Here is a 21,531-nt window from a genome sequence, read left to right as displayed (position 1 = left end):
TGTATCTTCAAACTGCTTGAAACTTGAAATTGACTGAAATAATTTCAAAGTATTATATTATTGCCAGTGATTTCCCCCAGAAAATAATTTCTTGAACACGACACTAAGCTGCTATTTCTGATCATAGGTGGTTTTAGAAGATTGATTTATTTTGAGTTTACCGTTGTAAATTTAATTAAATTCCAGTGGCTTAAAGTTAGTAATTTTAGACGGAAAGTTATTTGATATCTTTCTCGCTATATTTTAGGTATCTCTGGAATTATTTCGATGCTTTCAAGTGCCTTTCCACAGCTTTTCAGTTAAAAGTTCCTGAGTTTGATATTATATCAAATTGAAATTCGAACTGCGTGGAGACATTCTTTCTTTAATGAGTGAATTATTACATAATAAAAAGAATAAGTTAAAAACTGATATGAATACAATACAAAATACTTATTAAGTAAATTATATTTCAGTCCGACTCCAAGGTTCCAAATTTTTGCTTAAATAAGTGTGATTTATTTCATTAATTGGTTACCTTTCAGATGGCACTTTTTGTATAATTTTTAAAAGACGACGTTATTTTCGACGTCCGACAAAACTTTTGTGCTAGAAGTAATCAATACCTTTTCTCCTTTTATCCAGTTTTGCCATTATTATATTCTGAGTTTGATTTGCCGTTGTCTGAGCCGAGAAATTAATAAACAACGGAATGTAAGTTTTCGTGTCATTCTTTTTCAACAGAAAGTCCTACAAATTAAAGTAATGAACCAGCAATTAATGCAAAAGCATTGAATAACAGTACCGTAACATAAACGGATTTTCCAGTTCCAGTCGGCCCAATAAGCATCATTGACTTTTGATGTTGCACCAATAATTGCATCACTGCGATACCTCTGATAGTCTCAACTGTGGTCACAATTATTTGGTTTACCGGTATATCACGTGGAATTGGTGGTGCATTCATCAGCTCATCAGACCAAAGTTTCCATTTTCCTTTGCCCTAGAAAGTCATATGATTTAATTTAATGTTTCAGAAAATATTCCGATACATTTTCATTAGTTACTTATAACTGAAGTTTTTGCAGTGTTAATTGTTTGAGATCTTTCAAGGTTGTACGTGGAACAAAACTTTTAATTTGATTATTTCGTCTGGACTTTAATTGCGTTTAAACTTTCGTTAAATCATTTTGTACACTATTAGTTTATTTTGCTCGATTGATACATTTATACTTAAAAATCAGAAGCCATTAACTTACCTCTTTAATAAACCGATAATCAAAGACGGTTTCACCAACAGGCAATGTAAATATGTACGGTTTGTCCGGCTTGCTTACTTCGAATGGAATTTCTAACTCCGCTGCAATTTTCTGCGGAAATTCTCTTTCAAGCAAAGCTCGGAATAATACATTGAATTTCAAGCGACTGTGATTATCCAAAGTACCACCCAAAGACCAAATGCAAGCGAAAAAGAAAGATCCCTCTATTTGAGCTCGTACATCCAAATCGGACACTTGATCCCGGTATTTGTCGTCGTAAAAATCGTCCATGAAGCAATCAAATAGATTCATTGCAGCTCGAACTAAGTTATGATCCGAGGTTGAAGCAATTTCCTGCAAAAATACGATAGATTCTTTTAAATTTATTTATACAAATCAGCTATCGAAAAGTAGAAAAGTATTAGAAATCCAACTGGTTAAATCTGGTGTGTTATATTGCTCATCACTCGAAAAAAATTCCAGAGATCTAATAGATCTACTCAAATTATTGTTTGTGTTTAATTATAATAATTTAATTTTAAAAAATCTTTAGATTTGTCGTTCGCTGTTCTACCTACAGTAAACTATAACAATAAATATTGCTCTAAAGCATACAAACGTAATCTGCCGCATTTTGAATATATGAATACATATATACATATCGTTTTTTTTTAATAATCTGAAATAACTGGTCATAAATTAATTTTTATTCTACGATTAGTTAGGTATACAATCTGAGTACATATATTAAGAAGTAGATATGCAAATTGCAAATACAAATTATATTTACTACAATGCAAATACAAATTATATATTATTTATTGACATTATCTTTGAAGATTTGTAAATATATTCCATTTATTTGCATCTCCGGAATGTCAGATTTCGGTAATTTTTCGTTAAACGAATCTTCTAAGTTCAATCGATGTTTTGTTCGATGTGAAAAGTCGGCGCGATTTGGTTTACATCAAGTATAAATCTCGGTTTTTGTTAATGGTTTGCTGTTTCATTAATATTCGAGTTTTTTGGTGTGTTCATATATGTGTCAACGTAAAGTCAAGCTTTGTTCTTATATATTGCAATTTTTGAGTGAAACATCTTGTCATTGCAAGATTTTTGCAACAAATGTTACTTTGATTATATCCAAAAACGGATTAAATTATTTTTTTATTTATATTCCTTCATATGAGAAATATTTCGTGTGATAATTTGAATGGTTGGCATCAAGATTAAGTAATCTTAAAAGGTTAATTTCCAATCAAATCATTTAGGCCTATCAAACAGTAGAAAAATGCTTAAAATTGCCGTATCAGATCTCAGACCAAACGGAAATTAAAAAAAAAGATTTATTAGACGTTCAATTACTTTTATTAGTTTATAAAACCGCACCAAAACAATACTGAATCTGATCGAAGTTTCATTACGAAAAAAATTATCCCATATTAAGGAAAAAACTGTATCTAATCTCCGAAATTTTTTTTTAACGAAATTCGCTGTAAATTTGTTCCTATCTAAGACTAAGATGTTTTAATGAAGCAACCAAGTTTCTTTTTTTTCATTCGCAGCTTAAACTTAGACCCAATCGAGATGAAGAGAATAGAATAATCGAGATCACTCTAGAATATAAGAACGCGTGAATCGAATTTACGCAGATTAAGCACGCTTTCATTATTTTTATTTTTAACGCAGATTAAAACTTTTCTCTGAAATATTTAAGATTTAATATAACTCACCCTTACACCACCTTTTCGAAGAAGCCACAGCAAAGGCTTGCAAAATCGTACAAATAGATTGAAAATCATTGTTTTATAGAAATCGTTATTGATAAACGGTGGCAAAGTATTCAACCACGAAGATAGTAGAGGCTTCCATCCTAAAGACTTGGGTTCCATATAAATCATTCCACATCTTGACACCTACATGGTAAAATAATACATATTTAATGCTCAAGTCGTTCGATTGCAACGTACAGTAGCTGGTGACGCCACATCCAAGTCCATCGGTTCAAATATAAGATTGGTGGAGTTGGATAATTGTATAATTTCTCCAGACATCAGGCACAATTTTTTATTGTCGTCGAGTACGGTATTCATGTTTTCAATCCAGACGGCATCAACGGGACCATCGAAAATTAGCCATTTTCTAAAATTCAAGATTCGCTTTATATCATTTATTTTAATATTTTTGCACCATTATGGCATTTATTTAAGTTTGCAGCGCCAAATGAGAATGCATATTTAAGCATTCGCACACACGTATAAAGATTTCTAATGGAAAGTAAATCGAAAGCTTTCCGTTGATTTCGCCGAATTTTTATAATTTGCCTGGAGTTAACTTTATTAGGAAGAAAACTAAGTACTTTTCCATTTCCAGATCCCTTCCTAATGTCAATTACAATTAAATTTATCAGATATAGGAAACCGATTTATCAGATATAGGAAACAGCTGCTTAGAGAGCCATATAGTTTTTAATATGCTATTTGGTGTTTCAAATAGAGCACATGCTCTATATTTGTAAATTAGTGATGAACATTTGAATATATAAAATTAAAGAAATAGGTAATCAAAATATGTATATGGTATTTACCTATCATCGCTGGTAGACATGGCAAATTGTCTAAAACTAACTGCTAAGATGCCATCCGACCATTCATGGGACACTGGATCAAACTGTCCATACAACTGGCCCATTGTAATCGATTTCGGATTCATTATTGTATAAATAGCGCGATGTTCATCCATACCTCCCTATAAACATTAATTATTTACATACATAACACATACATTATAGAACGACATTTTCGTTACTAAAAATCCTCAAAGAATATTATTGAAACTAAATTCAAGATAATGATGTATTTTAGAAACTTTATTAGCTCGATTGAACATAATAGAAATGGGCTAGTAAAGATAACAAACTGAACCATTGAAACTGTTTAAATAAAATGACTGCAATAATTTCTTAGGAATTTTGTAGTCAATTTTAATGCTGCTTATTTGAGAAGTTTTTACAATTTTATTTATAATGTAAGATAGTGCAAGTTTCGGGGTTCGCTAACCTCAGGCACCCCCAGGACCAGTTTCGAGCCTATTAGCTCTCATCAGCTGGGTTCAGCCTGAAATTAGCGACCGCGAAACCAGTTCTGGGGGTGCCAAACCTCGAAATTTGCAAAATCTTACATGATTTCTTGCTCGGGTGATACCGACGAAATTTTTCTCTATTTATTTATAATATACGGAAAACCGAAACGTGAATAAGACTTTTTGCTGCATCTTCCTTCCAAGTATTGACGCCTACTCTATCTTGTTGTTTAGCCGCATAAGCTAGTCGCATAAGAAATTTAATCCTGCGATGTAATTTTGATATTACTATAAAAGTGAAATTTTTTCAAAAAAAAGTATATTTTTGGCGAAGAAAACGCTAGTAGCAGAAGCTTTATTTAAACATTTTAATGGTCACGCATTTATTAGTTAGATAGGTAGCAAATATATTTATAACTGAATGATTTTCTCGGTCATACAAATAGCGAGAAACGTCCTTTGAAATTAATATACTAAGAATGAAAAACGTTTAATTTAAACAAATGTTTAACGTGATGTTAACCCAAACTAACCCAAACTAACATGATAACCTAGATATAAGTTAAAATATTTTTAATTTGAAAATCTTGCAAAAATGAATGAATGAATTCAGAGAAACTAGAGAAATATGAGAATTATTGCAGATACGTGGAACTTCAATATTCCCAATCTGAATGAGTTCTCGGGTCTCAATTTTTCGTGTTCTCCTTAATTCTGAAAATATCTAGCCCAAGTTACTATGGCCAATGGTTTCCGATACATGACCAGAAGCGTCCATCAATAAAACATACAGCAAAAACTTTTATTCGAAAAATATGCTGCATTAAAGAAGGAATATACTTACTCTTTCTTCTATCAATGCCAATGCATTTGCTAGTACTCTGTAGCAAGTGGTTTTGCCAGCAAATGGCATACCGACGATCATTAAGCCGTGACGAACGACAATCATTTCGTACAGCTGTTGAACTTTTTCCAAAAAAACTGGCACACACTGCACATTCATCGTTTTGCAAGTGTCTTCCACTGCTTTATTCAGTATCACATAGTCAGGCTCAGGCAAAATAACTCCAGGGAATAGATCCGAAGTTATGCCCTGAAAAGTCATGAAAATGTGCTACCTTGGATGAAGTATTCTGCGAATAATCACCTGGAAAAGTGGGACATCCTGATAAAGGAATTTTGCCAGATTAACGTCTTTGATAGATCTCAGAACCAGAATGTCTTCTTTTTCATCTGGGTATCGCAATTTGAGGGCTCCTGCAGCTCGCAATACTGACTTAACTGCCCTCATTCCTAGAAAATATTTTTTCGCAATTTTTTATGAAATTTTAATTCATAATCGTTTTCTGATAAATATACATAATGAAGCAATACAGTAAAGACGTTTTTTTAAGTTGGAAACTTTTTTTAAGCTAACTGACATGTTGGTCTAAAAGTTGAATAAAAGCAAAGTACATGACAAGTACAAGAACAAAGGGAAGAGACGGAATTGAGCAAAATGTTACTATAGACTATAGACGATTTTGATTTTGAAAGAGCAGGAATTCTAATATTTGGGGGGCCAGAGTCACGAGCTCTACAAAATGTACGAATAGAAAAACATATCCCAATTCACAATCAATTATCACAAAAATTATGAAATCTGGCTTCAAAAAAATATGATTGTTTAAAATTCAATTCGGACTTTTCTTTAACGCATATTATTAATTTCAATCATTTCATCTTTATTGTGTTGCACTTTCTAATTATTTAAAAAAGTAAAAGTAATATGCATTTTTACATTGCGCTAATACTGTTTATAAACATCAATAGAGCATGCCATTGTCTCCTTTATAATCTCCCTGGATTAAATAAAAATTAATTTGTTTTTATATTCTGAAAGAAGCAGAAGTGCGCTTAATAAACCCGAAAAACCCCGCGAAAAATGTCTTTCATTTAGATTGTTTGAACTCAAAAACTCTTCATTTGTATATTAAGAACATGTAAAATATAACTAAAATAAACCATCATTCAGGAAAGCCTATATGTTGATGACTAATCTCTCTTTGCATCTGAGACAACACCATCAGGTAACATTTAACATCTACATACCAGGATTAGTAATAACTTCAACATTTTATTTAATAGTACAATTTAATTAAAGCAGCGATTTCCTTATTATTAAATAACCTACCATAGTCGTAATGACATTGTGAGGAGAGTTGCTCTGAGCAAAGCCTGTAAGTAGCAACAATTTTGATAGCAAGAGGTTTAGCGATTAAAAATCCGAAAGCATATAACTCAATTTCCGAAATGAGCGCATAATCTGGTACCATCATGGCAACTGATCGGAACAGTGCTTTTAGGTTGTCAGGTAACTCAGAACGTCCAGCATATCCTGAAAAGATCAAATTTTTAAACTTACTTAGTTACCACTGTTAATTCATAATCAATATCATAGATTTAAAAAAAATGTAGAAAACAGAGATTGTCTTTTATGCAATAAAAGCATTGAATTATTAGTTCCGCGGGTAAAACAACACGCTTTTTAACCCTAATTCTTAGGGTACTTAATTAGACTGCCTTCTGCTTGTTTTAATGCCAAACTAAATACATACAAATAATTGTCTACAAATTTTACTTGTTTTTTCCATTTAACATCTTGGTGCTTAAAAATCTTAATGTGATTTTCAGTTTTCAGCTTAGCTTGAAAAGTTGCGAAGTATTTAATTTGCATTCTTTTAAGCTCCTCGCTTCGCTTTGTGCGCCACATTATTGTTTGCAATAAATAGTCCTGAATAAAGAACATACATTATACATTTAGTAATTACCTGGATTCATAGTAATGAATACAGCGCAGCTGGGATCTAACTTTAATTCAGTTCCCTCGAAAAACAATTTTTCCTGGCCAGCATTAATTCCTCTTTGAATGGTTAAAATTTGCTGAGCAACCACCGACAACACTTCCAGATCAATTCGGTTGAATTCGTCGAAACATGACCATGCCCCACATGACGCTAAACCCTAAAAAAATTGCCAAAACACATTATACGAAAATAAATGAATTTTCTGATAAAATTGAAGAAAAATTATTATTAACGCCTAAACAAAATCAAGTGAGACAGAAAAAAGTATAGTTTGTCATCTTTCTATCGAATGAACGCTGAGAGGCTCAAGGTCTTGAATTACTTTTGAATACACTTTACCTTGAAGAACTTTCCCAAAGCGATATAATCCAGGCCATCTGAACAGTTGAAAACTACACATTGCTTGGCCACTGCTTTTGCCAGATCTTTTGTTGTCTCCGTTTTTCCTGTACCAGCCGGGCCTTCAGGAGCACCACCTAATTCGAAAAAATTTAAAATATAAAACATACATACATTTTTGGCTTTTTCTCTCTCTATCCTAATTGTTTTTCATCTATTTTGCGACGCAACATTTTTCATAAACTTTTTGGCATAGACATTTTTTTATCAGGAAATGTTGTAATTATCGTTCTTGGGAGGATTAAAACAATAAAACATTTCGACATTTAATATAATTTTCTTCAATTTATATTTTGAAAATCAACATGTTTTTGTTACTTATTACATCATATTACATTTCTTGTACTCTCTTTCATTTTAACCAAAAAAACATTTGTTTGAGTCCATCGCATGTCCAAGTCATTCGCATTTCAGATTATTCCCAGATTATTCCTCAGAATAGATTTTTTTGCCAACCGTAATTGTTATTAGAAAGGACAACGCGGTTGTCTCCAACCAAAAAAACCAAAAAATTTTACTAAATAAAAACTAAATATATGATGCCTAAATTACATACAAACAATTATAAAGGAATCAAATATAAAGTTCAGATACACAAGTAATATGAAAAAATATCCGTATCGAATGGTTGAACACATTAAATTGCTACAATTTAAAATTTACTTAATATTTTACCTAAATGCAAATGAAGTGCTCCAAATAGTGTTCGGTAACATCGATCAGTTAAAGGGGTCACTACCAATCTAGCTGTGTTTCCTAGATATTCGTAACCGTATTTTAAAGTTGAATTTATCATTGCAGTGACCATCTGATTTTCCTGAAATACCGCACAATATGTACGAATATATCAAAATTATTTCTATGAAAAGATAGTTTACCTCCCAATAGTATCTTAATTGGCATAACCAATTAAAGTCGTTTATGGTTTTAACACCTGCATCGACAATGCCAGAAAGAACGTCCCTCTGATGAACGTCCAAGACGACCAAAGCACCTATAAATCAAATGAAAATATTTACTAATTAATCTTTTTTAAGAAAATATAGTTGAAACTATGTAACTTTTATTCCCAGAAAACATGATTCACTGTTCGAAACAACCTACTCAAGTACTATGTTTTGAGCTGCTGTTAGGTTTCAGTGGAAAGGTTTCCATGCTTCGAAAAATATCTATTAAATCACAGCATTTAACCTTGTCAAAAAATTAGAGAGTAGTAGTTTGGTATGAAGAGTTTTCATACCCACTCAGCCACATTAGCATTATAAAATTAATTGTCTAAAATATTGGAAACAAGTTAATTATTGTTAGAAATTTTTATTATTAACGTTTATGAAAAACTAGTTTTCAAATTCGCGTGTTACAGCTTTTGTTAAATACGTTTAAAATCATGTTGTCGGTTATCCTTACTATTACCAATATTTTTTCTTTAGTAGGCAACAATTTGCATTTAAACCAAATAAAAATAATAAATGTGTGAAACTCATGGTAATGAGAACTGTTGGAAAATATATTGTTTCCGCTTTTTCTGCAATTTGGGAGACTGAAATTATTTCGAACATCTGGAGCACCCGAAGCAAACCATATAAATCTGATTTAGATACCATGCCTATCCTATTTTAAGTTTCACTTATCACACTAATCATGCGTAACCTTCAGCTGCATCAATATCTTAGCAATGTATGTAATGTAATGTTATATGTCTTAAATGTAAATCAAATGTATCTACCTAAAGTGATCCTGTTTTGTGTGTTAAGTTTGCCTCGAACCAAATCAACAATTTTAGTTATCTGATTGCTGCATTTAGCCAAATATGCCTTTAATACTGCAGGACCGTCTTTAATCGCTTGAGTAACCTCAGAGGTCCAGAATGTCGAGCCCACACATTGAATGCACTGGCCGGGCCATTTCAGTACCTATTTCGACAATATTATCAAGATAGTAAAATTCTAATTGTCGAATTCAAGCCACATTACCCAACTTTCTCGAGTTCGTTTGGGATAGTCCTCTATGGACTTTTGAACCATTAGATGAACGGCTTTTTTCATATCGGTTTCCAGTTCGACCAACCATTTCTCAACTTGTCCTCGAGCCAAAGCCGTTTGAATCACATCTGGCAGTGGGATAATTTCTCCTTCACTTGATTTCATCTCAGTTACGTCCAAATCTTCTGTGAACGTTAGTTTGGCAATACCTTCGAAGCACTTCTTTAGATGGGGTTGAACTCTTCAAAAAAAGCAGTTAATCACACAAATTTCTCAGATGAAAATTTTGTTGTTCTGGTTAAATTTCCTTTTATAAATAAAAGTTAAGAGAATTGTTACTTTTAATTTGATTCTTTTCTAGTTCAAAATTTTCGTAATTTCAAAACGGAGAAACGAAAATGAATACAAGCATGCGTGCGGAGGTTATTGTCCCGAGCATTTCGCTCAACCTTGTTAAATAAAGCAGTTTTTATACAACGTATCTTGAAATAATATAACAGAACTCAAAAATCACCATCTACATGCGAACTGATCTCAAATGTCTGATATTATACTGATCCTAAATAATCGTGCAATTAAGTTTTTCTACAGAAGTGCAACAAAGATAGAAAATTTATTTTTATTCAATTTTTTTTAAATTTATCATATATATTTTTTTTATCACAATTACTTCCATAAAAAAGTTAACTCATTTCCTACTTTTGCTTCTTCTCATGATATACTTCCACGTTCTTAAAAATGTGTGTTATAGGTTCAATTCTTTGGAAAGTAAATTAAAAGAAGATCGTTCTCATAAGATCTTAGACATTATTAGGAACTATTTTTCCTACGTTTTTATTTATTTAAAACTTGCATTATATTAAATTTTTTCTGAATACACATTTTACACACTCTAATTGAGAAACCTTTTGAATATTTATCTTCGCTAGCACGTTTTGTGAAACCAGTTGCAGCCATAAAATTAGTCATACTAATAAAAGATTTTACAGTTTTCCACTTCATATCTAAACTTTTAAATACATTCCAATTAGTACATTTAATAACCAATAACCAAATAACCCAATTATTTCTGTTTCTTTTGGCATTCTCCAAAATCTTATAAGACCTTAAACCTAAATTACTGAAAAAGGTTAGTTTACATATAAAACTATATCTACATTTTATCTTTTTCCCCACTTTAGCAAATACACTTATAGTTTATGTTATATAAATAATAGTTCTATATAGTTGATTTGGTCACCCCTTTGCATCTTTACGAGAAAAAAAAGGAAGATAATAATAATATTAAAAATATAGCTGAAAAGCTCGTGCAAGAAAAACTGTGCTTCCTGCCAAAACTCGAATCTTTTTGTAGCAACTTAGCCATACCAGAACTCACTAATACAAACTCCAACATGCAAATTACCAGTTCACACTGATTCTTGAAAAATATACTCGAGAACTAGTCAAAGTGAAGAATTTAACAGATTACGAATTTGGAAAATTTAAGAACACTACGAAAAAATTGTGTGCAATACTGTCACTTAATGTAACAAATCACCACTTAATCACTCTCACCAAAATTAACACATACCTTGTTGGATCTTTCGTCTCAGACAGAATCTCTAACAGCTCATCATTGGACAAGAAGAAAAATCTAGGAAAGTACAGGCGCTTCTTTTCCAAATAGTCATTGAGACCTCGTTGGATCATTTCCAGCAAATTGTTACACTTCTTCAACCGCTCGGCCATTTTATCAATTTCAACCACTGACAAAACTTTCGGATCACCAAACACCGTCTTCATTAAATCACGCCATATTTTATCAACAGCACTAAATCTTCGTCCTTCTTCCGGCATTTGCTGCTGTATGTCCGGAGACGAGAAGATTGGCTCCAAATACATCCAAGTGGACTGTACTTTGAGCCATTCATCGAGTATCTCTTGCAGCAGTTGAAGTTTACTTTCCCATGAACTAAAACAAATATCAATAATTTTTTTAACTTTCACTAAAATACATCTTTAAAATAAATACGGATTTTATGAGTGAATGTCTACTTTTGTATGAGAACAAGGTCCGTGATATCAGAATAACTTTTGTGTCAGTTATTGAAGTTATTATAAAAGGACTTTTGAAAACTGTATTTATTCGTATATTTCGTTCATAATTTCTCATAAGAAACAGAGAAAAACAGTTAAAACTCCTAATTAAACATCACTTACAATATTTCCTTTTGGAATGGCTTAATGTATGGAGAATTTTTCATGGTTTGTGTCTTAACAATGTGGTCATCGAGCTGCACTTGAATATCATCAACAGCGGAAAGTATGTAAGTACCGGTATCTCGGTACACAAGGATAACAAATTCCATATCCGTCCATTCCGCAATCATTTTGTTCAAGTTCTTCTCTAAGTTGTTCTCTTTGGTAGCTGCTTCTGATATTGCTTCAAACTTTTCGATATAGTCGTTCAAACCATAGTCAATGATCTTTTCCAAAGTTAAATCATCATCGACTGAAACAATAAAATTAAGTGAAATAACTCGTTTCAGTTGAAGTTCAGTTAGCAATGCTCGGTTGAGTTGAAGAAAATTGATAGTTAATTCGATGCGTCTTAAATAAGATGAACGCCAGTCAAGTAATCTGGCGGACTTTTAACGTACAAAGCGTGTTGTACATTGATAATAAGAACATATATTATATGTTATAGACATTGGAAAATGCAAGTGGCCTAATTTGTTAAGAGAATTTAACCACCAACTCAATTTTTTTTTTTAAATAATGGCTTCTGAAGTACACGGATGTTTATTATATTTGCTCACCTTTAATGGGAAATCCAACTATTTCAGAAACTTTTTCCCAATGCCGCTCTTTCATTCCCGGGTTACCCAAGGTCTGAATAATCGGCATATTTTCCTTAAATTCCTCGATTTCTTCTCTTACCTGCAATAATTATTCTCTTGTACATTTTTGCACATATGGAAGACTTTTATCAGCAGACAATTAAAAAAAAAACATATATTTCTCAAAAACTGTATAAAACACCCAACCACGAGTGAATGGTCGGACATGAAATACATTATCATTTATAATTGAAAAACTTTAAGTAAGCTTCCGTTTATCTTCCAGTACAAAAATGTATATTACTAATTTGGTATTCAGATGACAGTTTTCAATAAAAAAATTATATTGTGGATGATCTAAAAGGCCACAAAAAAATGAAATTTGAAATCAGTTGACAAGGAACTTCAATTAAATAATAAAGAACGAATAAAGAAAGTGAAAATGAAATATTACACTTTAGGAAAAGAAATTCAAATAAAGATTTCATACCGTCGTTGCTAAATTAAGAGTAGCAGGTGTTTCGCTGAACACTTTCTCCAGCTTGTAAACATTTCTGTAGTATGTGCCAACATCAGTTTCTATTTCCTCAGGATCGTACGTTCCAACTTTAGATTTCATCCACAGTTCGTGTTTGTTAATAAAGTCAGTAGAGTTATCGTACAGTTTTTTATATGGAGCTAATTTGTCGTAAATTTGCTTTCGAAGTGGATATTGAGATAACTCGAAATTAAATGCGGCTTCTTCTTCATTAAATTGTTCGATGCGTTCCATTGCTTGAACTAATCTGAAGCGTTATAAAAGTTAATTAAATATCAATCAATTAGTAAGTGATGATTTTTCTATCCGACACTTCAAAAACGATACGTTTGAAATTTAAAAAATATACAAAAAATTAAATTGGACAGATTGATTTCTGAACGAAGTACTTCTATTATTGCTATCAGTTATATTTGAACATCTAAAAATATGCGGGGACTGACTTTATCATAAGACATTATAATGTTAAAAATGTTGTATAAATCTATGTTGGAAACGTTTCATTTTCCGAAAGATATATGAGCCAAAGTGAATATTTTTATGGTTTTCAATATTAATTTATAATAATAATACTAATAATAATAATAATAGTAATAATACTAATAATAATAATAATCCTCATTTCCGTAGAAATAGCTATCGACCAAACCGGACTTTCTGCCCTTCTTCATTTATATTTTCGGAATTCAGAAATTATTCCACTTATCCATGTTATATCATCTGCATCAATTTTCTTTCTCAAGCAATAGATTATTCGTTCAAATTATCGCAAAAGAAGACTCGCAAATTTCTGTGTTGCAAACTAATGCAAACTTGTAAATAATTAAAATGCACAACAAGAAAGGCACGCTTCAGATTGAAGGCAAACTTTTAAAAGCCGTTTTGCTCGATGAAGAGTTAGGAATAATATTCAAAACCTTTGAATTCAGCTTACAAATAAAATGCTATAGTAAACTGCTTATAACGATAACTTTGCGTATAATCCAATAAATCCTGTTTGAAAAAACAATTTAAAAAAAGTTTCTATTGCTTCGGAAGCTACTCTACTTCTTCATCTTTTCGGAACTTATGTATTACTGATTTTTGTAGGAATCGTTAAAAACCTAACAAATCATGATTTAATTAAATTCAGGAACAATTCTTGAAAATAATGCAACTGTTTTTAACCAAAACTAAATAGATTAAAAACTCGGTTCTCGAAAAGTCCAAACCTTTCATCCAATTTTGTTGTTTTTTTATGATATCTTGGCAAATCCTCGATGTTGCCATTGTATTGAAGTTCATCTACCATTTTCGCGTACAATTCCAAATCTTCCTGGAACTTTTCGATCTTAACTGTTAATTGAGCTTGGAATTCTTCCATTTTTGAGTCAATCATCTGACGATGCTCTTCAATTACTTTTGGCATATGCAAGTACCTGGGTGGTGGACACAAATAACCCGTTAAAAGGGGAAGCAGAAAAGAAAACTTCAACGCAGCTTTAGTCGTGGCAACTTATCGATTGCCTGATTTAAAAAATATATTTAAATAACCTCATGAATGGTACAGTAAAAAGTTTAATCAAAAGACATTTCGCAGTAATAATTTAAACTAATAAATTAATATTCACCAAGATTATTTTCTCTTAATCAACCACTCACTCACCACTGAAACGTTATGTTATTCTGTTTCATTTCAACTGGAGTGAATATACAATGATCGGCAAGAAAAATCATATAATCCATAACTTCTCTCAGTCGATCCTCCATTTGGTACAATGTTACAGTCTCCACTTCGTTCACAAATTTTATTAAATCCATTAATTCGGCAGTATTGGTTGGAACACTCAATGCTTTATCGGAAATGGCTTGATATTCCTCTCCCAACCTATACAGCGGGTATAATTAATTCTCATTAAATCCGGCTATTAATTTCGTTAGTGTAAAATAGAGCTCTAAGTAAATGAATGGGTAAATGTCTTCCGGGAAATTAATTAATTTCCCAGCGATTAACTTAAGGATGTACTTATCTTGTGATATGACTGAGAATTACGATATAACTATATAGTGAAACAGTTTCCGAAGAAGATGAAAGCAGTGGAATTAGTGGATATAGTAAGTCAAAATTATTCATTTATGTTTGTGTCACACATTAAAACTTACTGTTTGCACAATTGCTGATAGCTTTTAATACATTTTTGTATTAGTTTATCCCGAAAGTTTTCAGCTTGCATTTCAAGCGCTTTAATCAACTCGCTCCTATTCATGTCATACATTTCCATTGTGATTACGCTCTCATTGGCCAATGGGACGCTATCCATAATCTCCTTATATTTTAGTATTTGCTTAGCGTATTGCTCCAGCTTATGGTCCTCGATTAAAAACGCGTTCACTTCATCTTCCGCTTCTCCGTTGATGAGGGGCATATATTCGTCGAAATCCTGAACTCGTAATTCAGGTCCGATTCGTTGGTTTTCCAGCAAATCTTTAATTTCTTGCTTGTAAATGTCTATAGTCTCATTTGGAATTGTTGGCTAAAAAATGTATTGAAGTTGCCATATTGGTTCAACTCTTAATAACAACAAACGAAACAAACTTGTTCAATAATTGTTTCAGACAAAAGACAAATTCAGTCAATTTTTTTCTATATTGTCGAGGCGGATTCATTTTTTCAACCTGTTTATTTGGCATTTCGCCTCAAAAATGTTTATCTTGAAAAACGACAAAATTTCCTTATGTCTTTTATTACAGATTGATAAACAGTGCTCTTATCTCGCAAAAAGAACGAATTACTTATCAAAAAAAATTATCAATCTGTAATAATAAACGTGAGGAAATTCTGTCTTTTTTTAAGACAAAAATTTTTGAGACGAAATACCCAACAAACAGTTTGTGAAAAAATAATTTATAATGCTTTAAAAGATTTAAATAATTAGTTAGTTGGTTTTTGAGCTGTTCGGTAATTTGTAATGTTGATTTTTTAAATGAATTAATTCTATGAAAATTCAGGTTTCCATTTAAATTTACAAATTAGTATGTTTGTTATATAATCCACGCATTGCAGCATGTATTGGAACGGAGGACGCAAGTGAAACACCAAATACGCTTTGGACTAAATATTGAAAAAATTAAACTATAAATATTAAAAAAAGCAAATATAACAAGAATGAGAAACATATCACATTTCAATATTGGGGTTTTATTATTTTAAAATAGCTCAATGGTCAATGAACCGAGTCAGGAGGAGTCGAAAGGAGTCGGGAGGCAAAATAAACATTCCAGTAAAAACTCTACAAAATTTGATAAAATGACGGAGAGTTTCTTCATGGAAAAGTTACTTTTCTATATAGAGTGGTTCTCAACCAATGTGACAAAATTTTCTGACATATTGTTTAAACAAAAATATTACGAATAAAACAGAGGGTGTCAAAGTGTAAGTAAATAAAATGTTCGTTTATTTAAATGGATTTTTAACCAGTTTTTTTAGTTGAAGACCACCCTATATAATAATTTCTAAAAATTTAAGAACGGCGATAAAGGAAGCATCCACCTAAATATTGAAACACAAAGCAAACTTATTACAAACACTTTTATATTTAATTTTCCAATAGCGAACTGAACAACGTGAAATGTGATGAATTTGTCGTGAGTTACTAATTCAAAAGAATAATTGCTAAAGGAAGCAGGGTAAATCGTTTTTTTCCCCAGGAAATATTTCTTGGATAATTATCCCAAACTGGAACTTGGTAATTTCAAACCAAATTTTACCCACTATACAGGGTGTCCCGTAATCACATGATCGAAAGGATACTACGATATTCTTTACATCAAAAAAAGACGATCTGACCTAACGTTTATTAAAGAAAAATGTATGGCTCCCTTGCTATTGATGGTCAAAGTTCTTCAAAAAAATTATCTTTGTTGAAATATCGGGAGAATTGTACGATGTATTTTGGTGTAACTCGCTGTGAATTTGTTCTTATGTAAGACTCATATTTTGATGAAACAGTCGAGTTCATCCGTTTTGGACAAGTGGTGAATTCTTGAGTGTCGTGGTAAAAAAACGACCAGAACTTCTTATTTGGTGGATGAAATCAACTCAGTATTTTTGTTGATGCTCTAATCATTTGTTCACAATTTTGTGCTCTTTGTAAAACCTTGTAGCATTCATAGTTATTGCTAAAAAAAACTAAAGTAAAAAAAATATTTCTGTTTTCTTGCCACATCAATATTAGACATTAACAATACCGTGTTACGAGGCATAACTTAATTGTCAATCAATCTCACAAATTCGTCTCGAATGACCTTTTCTAATGAAGAAGTGACCGACATGGTCAAAGTATTAGAGTTTTTCGAAGACAACTTGCTTGAAAGTATATGCGTTTACGCGCTGCATATTTGCAGTTAATGTCTAACATTGTTAAGTGGCAAGGAAATAGACATTTTTTTGAACTTTTGAATTTTGAAAGAAACAACTATGAATGCTACAAGATTTTACAAAAAGCACAAAATTGTGAATAAATGATTAGTGAATCAACCAAAAAAAAAATGACTTGATTCTATCTATCAAATAAAAAGTTCTGGTAGTTTCTGTACCACGACAATCAAGAATTCACCACTTGTCTAAAACGGCTGAAATCGATTATTTCATCAAAATATGAGTCTTTGACTGTCTCTTCTTTTTTGAAGAACTTTGACCAATCAATAGCAGAGGAGCCAGACTTTTTTTTGATAAAACTTAGGTCAGATCGTATTCTTTTGATCCAAAGCATATCGCATTACTCTTTTGCTCATGTGCTTACGGGACACCTTGTATATTAGCCATCACGGTTACCTATCATTGCGTAAATTTAATTAATTTTTATATTATTTTATTTTTGGACTGATTTTCCAAAAATTTCCACTTCGCAAATGATTCGATGCTATAATGACGCGGCCATATCAAACTGGAAAATTTAGTAAACGGAAGAATGTGTGAAATCTAGAAAACACGCAGAACTCAAGTCGGAAAAGAACCTCATAGGATAAGAGTTTTCTGTTTGGAGTTATGAGAGCACGTAAGAAAACTTACACAATAAATACTGGCAATGTAATATGAAAAGAAAATAGTAAATTATCATAGAATTACATGAACACCAACTTATTTAATGATATCATTGTGACCTTTCTAAAGACCTTACTTCTTCAGAGGTACGATATGTATTTTGAAGCACAGTGTATAATAAACTCAAACTACTACTCACTTTTAAATACTCAATTGGTTCCACCCAGTCCAAGTAAAGCTTGGTTTCTAGTCGCGGAATATCCATTACCGCGTCAACGATCGCATCTATCTCGTGTATTAGCACATCTCGGAAGTTCTTGAAAGGGGGCTCAAAAGACAGGATGTTCATCCTTTGAACCAGCTTTATTTGAAATCCTTTACTTGAGAACTAAAATTAAATGAACATTTTTATTTGATCAATAGTTGAAACATGAAAACTGATTTGCAATATTAAAGAATATGTTGCGAAAGGAGTCACACATTACATTATTCTAAGTTGAGAGAAGAAAACGATTCAAGAGCTACTTCTAGTTCATTCTTATTACTACGAACAACAAAGAGCAGTTTTCCCGGTTCTGTTTAAAATGTAGCCTACGCATCCAATCACGCATAGTTTGAGCACTTATGCTAAAAATGCTTAAATCATAAGAAAGCAATGCAAATTATGACAAAAGAAATAGCAAAGGCGAAGAGTGCCAACACCTCAAAAACTGTGAATCTATTTAACTGCACTTAAGCGACTTGGGCATCTTTTTAAATTTATTATCAGGATCTTAACACATATGTTTCTGACGATACAACAACGCAGACATTTGCGAGTTTTATAAATTTGAGTTAGCCACAATTTAACAGCACAAGCTGGTAACATACCAAAGTCGTTTAATTATAAAAAAATTATCAAGAAATTCTTAATGTTGCATTGGTTTTATTGATGGTTAGGCGGATGCTACTTTTTTAAGTACCTATACCTTAATACAAGTATGTTTTAAGTACTTTCTTGCTGTAGATACCTTAATGTCAGTAATGTACTGAACATAATCATACAAGGACTTCAGACACAATATTTGCAACTGGTTAGTCATAATTGTGGCTACCGAGTTGTAAAACGATTTCATTCTTCGGGGTTTTGCGGGATCCGGTAATTTATTTTTCTTCGATCCTTGAAGAAAAACGTCAGTCACGGCATAATAGTATTGATCAATCAAAATGCTCCTGCACTTGTCGACGTGTTTTTTGCAAAGATATTTAAAGTCTTGTAAGTCAAAGGATCCTTCATGGGTCTTGAATTCATTTGTATCAATCAGACGGAGTTTTCTGAAAAAAATTATATTCTTATAAAGATATAAGTAAATGAGTATATTCAGAAATTGCGCATGCCGTGAACAATAAAATTCTGACTATTATTTTAGAATAGGGTCATTTAAACTGTCCGTACAGTAACGACTAATACTTACTGTAACTGCAATGTATATGCAGATATTATAGACTACCAAAATATGACCACCAAAATGTAAAATATGTAAAAAGAAAACAACATGCACCAAATTACGAAAATTAACCATTTCAGAAAAATGGAAAATCATTGTTTTTTAGCCTCCTATTTTTTTGAATATTTTAATTTTAATATTAACATTCTCAAGACAAAAATGTACCGGCTTGGAACTGGAGGAAGAACATCTTGAACGTTCTATGTAACAATATTTTATAGTTTAGCTATAAATTTCTTGTGTGTTCTTGAATACATTAAAAAGTGATTTTTATCATCTGTGCAATTATTAGTGATATTATTATAATGTGTGCACGTTTTATTAAAAAAACAAGACAATGTATTCATATATTCTAAACTACTCGATGTTTTTATATAAAACTTTAACACCCTGTATTTTCGTAACGATGCTTTTAAGGGCCTTAATTTATTAGAACTTTTCGTCTTAAAATCACATCCTAAAGTATACAAAGGTACAAAAACAACTTATAGCAAAAGGGCAAAATACTGTTACGTAAGACTTCTCAAAATGCCCATGTGCCATTTCCAAGCTGAAACATTTTTGTTTCGAGAATATTTAAACTTTTTGTAAATTATTTTATTGAATTGAAATTGAATTCATCTGTAGCTGTATTTTTTCGTGACCCCTTAGTCACTGTACCATAGACTAATGATTTTAAATATTTCGAGAATACTAAATCTAAGGCTTTCAAATCAAGAAAAATTGCAGCTCATAGGTCTCGCCCTTCCTAGCCAGGTATGTTAAAAGATTTGTATGATCAGCTAACTATCGACAAGAAATCAAGTCAATGGAAAAACTTGAAGGCAGACAAAACGACATTTTTCAATTTTGTTCGAAACAATTACTTTGCTATTGACATTTTCTAAATTTCACTTAAATATTGCATAGGATTTAAAATATATTAATTAATTTTTATGTTCTGTAATGATGTTCTCAAGAGTCCTCACTTATCAGAGCGTTAGATCTTAAAATAATGCCTTCAATCATTTGATTTTGAATCACCCTATATAACAAATAAATGGTAAATATTTTGAAATAAATGTTCAAAAAAAGATCGCAATCTGATCCGTAATGAAACATTTTCAATTATAAATCATATGTTATTTTTGTTTGATGATGATCATTCATATATGAAATGTTGCAAGTTAAATTTCAGCGGTATTTTGGACAATTTTTATTGATATTATAGTTGGTATATATATTATTTTTGTATAATCTTCTCGTTTTTTTCAGCTATGGAGGTAGGTTTAATTGGAAAAGGAACTTTGCAAATGTAGTGAACCAAACGTGAGTAAAATTTATAATTTGTTTCTAAAATGCGAAACTTGAATCAAATGCTTTACAGTCTGAATAATTCCTACCTAAATCTGCTATACCAAATATCAAGCAAAATTGAAAGGCATGGGTTTATAACATGCAGGTTTCTTTCCAGTTTAAACTTGGCATAATCGAAGGCTGGCCTAAAACTGTTGCCAATTTCCTTTCTTTCCACTTGAAAGGGAGAGGTATCATCCTGAATACCCGTTATAAAAGCCGGGTCTTGCAGGACGAAGTCTATAATAGCTTTCTTATTGGCCATCATAAAATCGTCTCTGATGTCGGTAATAGTTTTTTTCAATATTTCATCCCATCCCATCAATCGCCTTGGAACTAGAGATAAAACCTGCGGAAATTAAAAAAATATATATGCACACTAACAAAAAGGAGAGTAAAGCCAAGAGCAAATTGTTTAAATGACTCTTAATGTTGCTCGTGTACCAGCAGTTTTAATTTAGTCAGAACTGAAACGAATGATTTTGTTTTTTGGACATTTGCATTAAAGCTTCTTTTTGGAGAACATTATCTTTGTTTTGTTTATGAATAATTTATAGTTGTAGATTCAGGTTTTCCATTATATAAAAAGTATATCAGAAGGTTTAGTTCGATACTGCCAGACAAGTTTTCTCAAAATAAATGAGGCTAATAGCAAACTGACATTAAAAAATAGCGATCGATTTTTAAAAAACTGAAAATAAAGAATATGAAATAAGTCTTGAGCTCAATACAATATGCTAGTATGCAATGCAATCCTAAAACCAGACTACCACACGCTCA

General features: G+C 31.7%; 1 protein-coding gene across 1 annotated transcript in view; it reads right to left on the bottom strand.

The window, feature by feature from the left end:
• LOC109540337 (dynein axonemal heavy chain 7) overlaps positions 1 to 21,531 on the bottom strand; it is a 65,271-nt gene that overhangs the window by 37,766 nt on the left and 5,974 nt on the right. The window contains exons 4-28 of the mRNA XM_019908685.2: positions 20,799 to 21,100; positions 18,940 to 19,243; positions 18,129 to 18,317; positions 15,049 to 15,419; positions 14,552 to 14,773; positions 14,118 to 14,324; positions 12,859 to 13,153; positions 12,348 to 12,468; positions 11,749 to 12,040; positions 11,120 to 11,500; positions 9,538 to 9,787; positions 9,291 to 9,477; positions 8,443 to 8,558; positions 8,240 to 8,381; positions 7,505 to 7,641; positions 7,130 to 7,322; positions 6,493 to 6,696; positions 5,467 to 5,612; positions 5,164 to 5,412; positions 3,826 to 3,986; positions 3,209 to 3,380; positions 2,972 to 3,154; positions 1,239 to 1,592; positions 785 to 982; positions 606 to 729 (exon numbers count right to left, since the gene is read on the bottom strand). Of these exons, the coding sequence (XP_019764244.2) occupies positions 606 to 729; positions 785 to 982; positions 1,239 to 1,592; positions 2,972 to 3,154; positions 3,209 to 3,380; positions 3,826 to 3,986; positions 5,164 to 5,412; positions 5,467 to 5,612; positions 6,493 to 6,696; positions 7,130 to 7,322; positions 7,505 to 7,641; positions 8,240 to 8,381; positions 8,443 to 8,558; positions 9,291 to 9,477; positions 9,538 to 9,787; positions 11,120 to 11,500; positions 11,749 to 12,040; positions 12,348 to 12,468; positions 12,859 to 13,153; positions 14,118 to 14,324; positions 14,552 to 14,773; positions 15,049 to 15,419; positions 18,129 to 18,317; positions 18,940 to 19,243; positions 20,799 to 21,100 (5,500 nt within the window). The remainder of the gene's footprint in view (positions 1 to 605; positions 730 to 784; positions 983 to 1,238; positions 1,593 to 2,971; positions 3,155 to 3,208; positions 3,381 to 3,825; positions 3,987 to 5,163; positions 5,413 to 5,466; positions 5,613 to 6,492; positions 6,697 to 7,129; positions 7,323 to 7,504; positions 7,642 to 8,239; positions 8,382 to 8,442; positions 8,559 to 9,290; positions 9,478 to 9,537; positions 9,788 to 11,119; positions 11,501 to 11,748; positions 12,041 to 12,347; positions 12,469 to 12,858; positions 13,154 to 14,117; positions 14,325 to 14,551; positions 14,774 to 15,048; positions 15,420 to 18,128; positions 18,318 to 18,939; positions 19,244 to 20,798; positions 21,101 to 21,531) is intronic.

This window comes from Dendroctonus ponderosae, unplaced genomic scaffold, assembly GCF_020466585.1.
Source record: "Dendroctonus ponderosae isolate FM_Combo_2020 unplaced genomic scaffold, Dpon_F_20191213v2 Dpon_F_20191213_3, whole genome shotgun sequence".
In the NCBI taxonomy this organism is placed as follows: Eukaryota; Metazoa; Arthropoda; class Insecta; order Coleoptera; family Curculionidae; genus Dendroctonus; species Dendroctonus ponderosae.
This window is presented reverse-complemented; position numbering and strand designations above follow the sequence as displayed.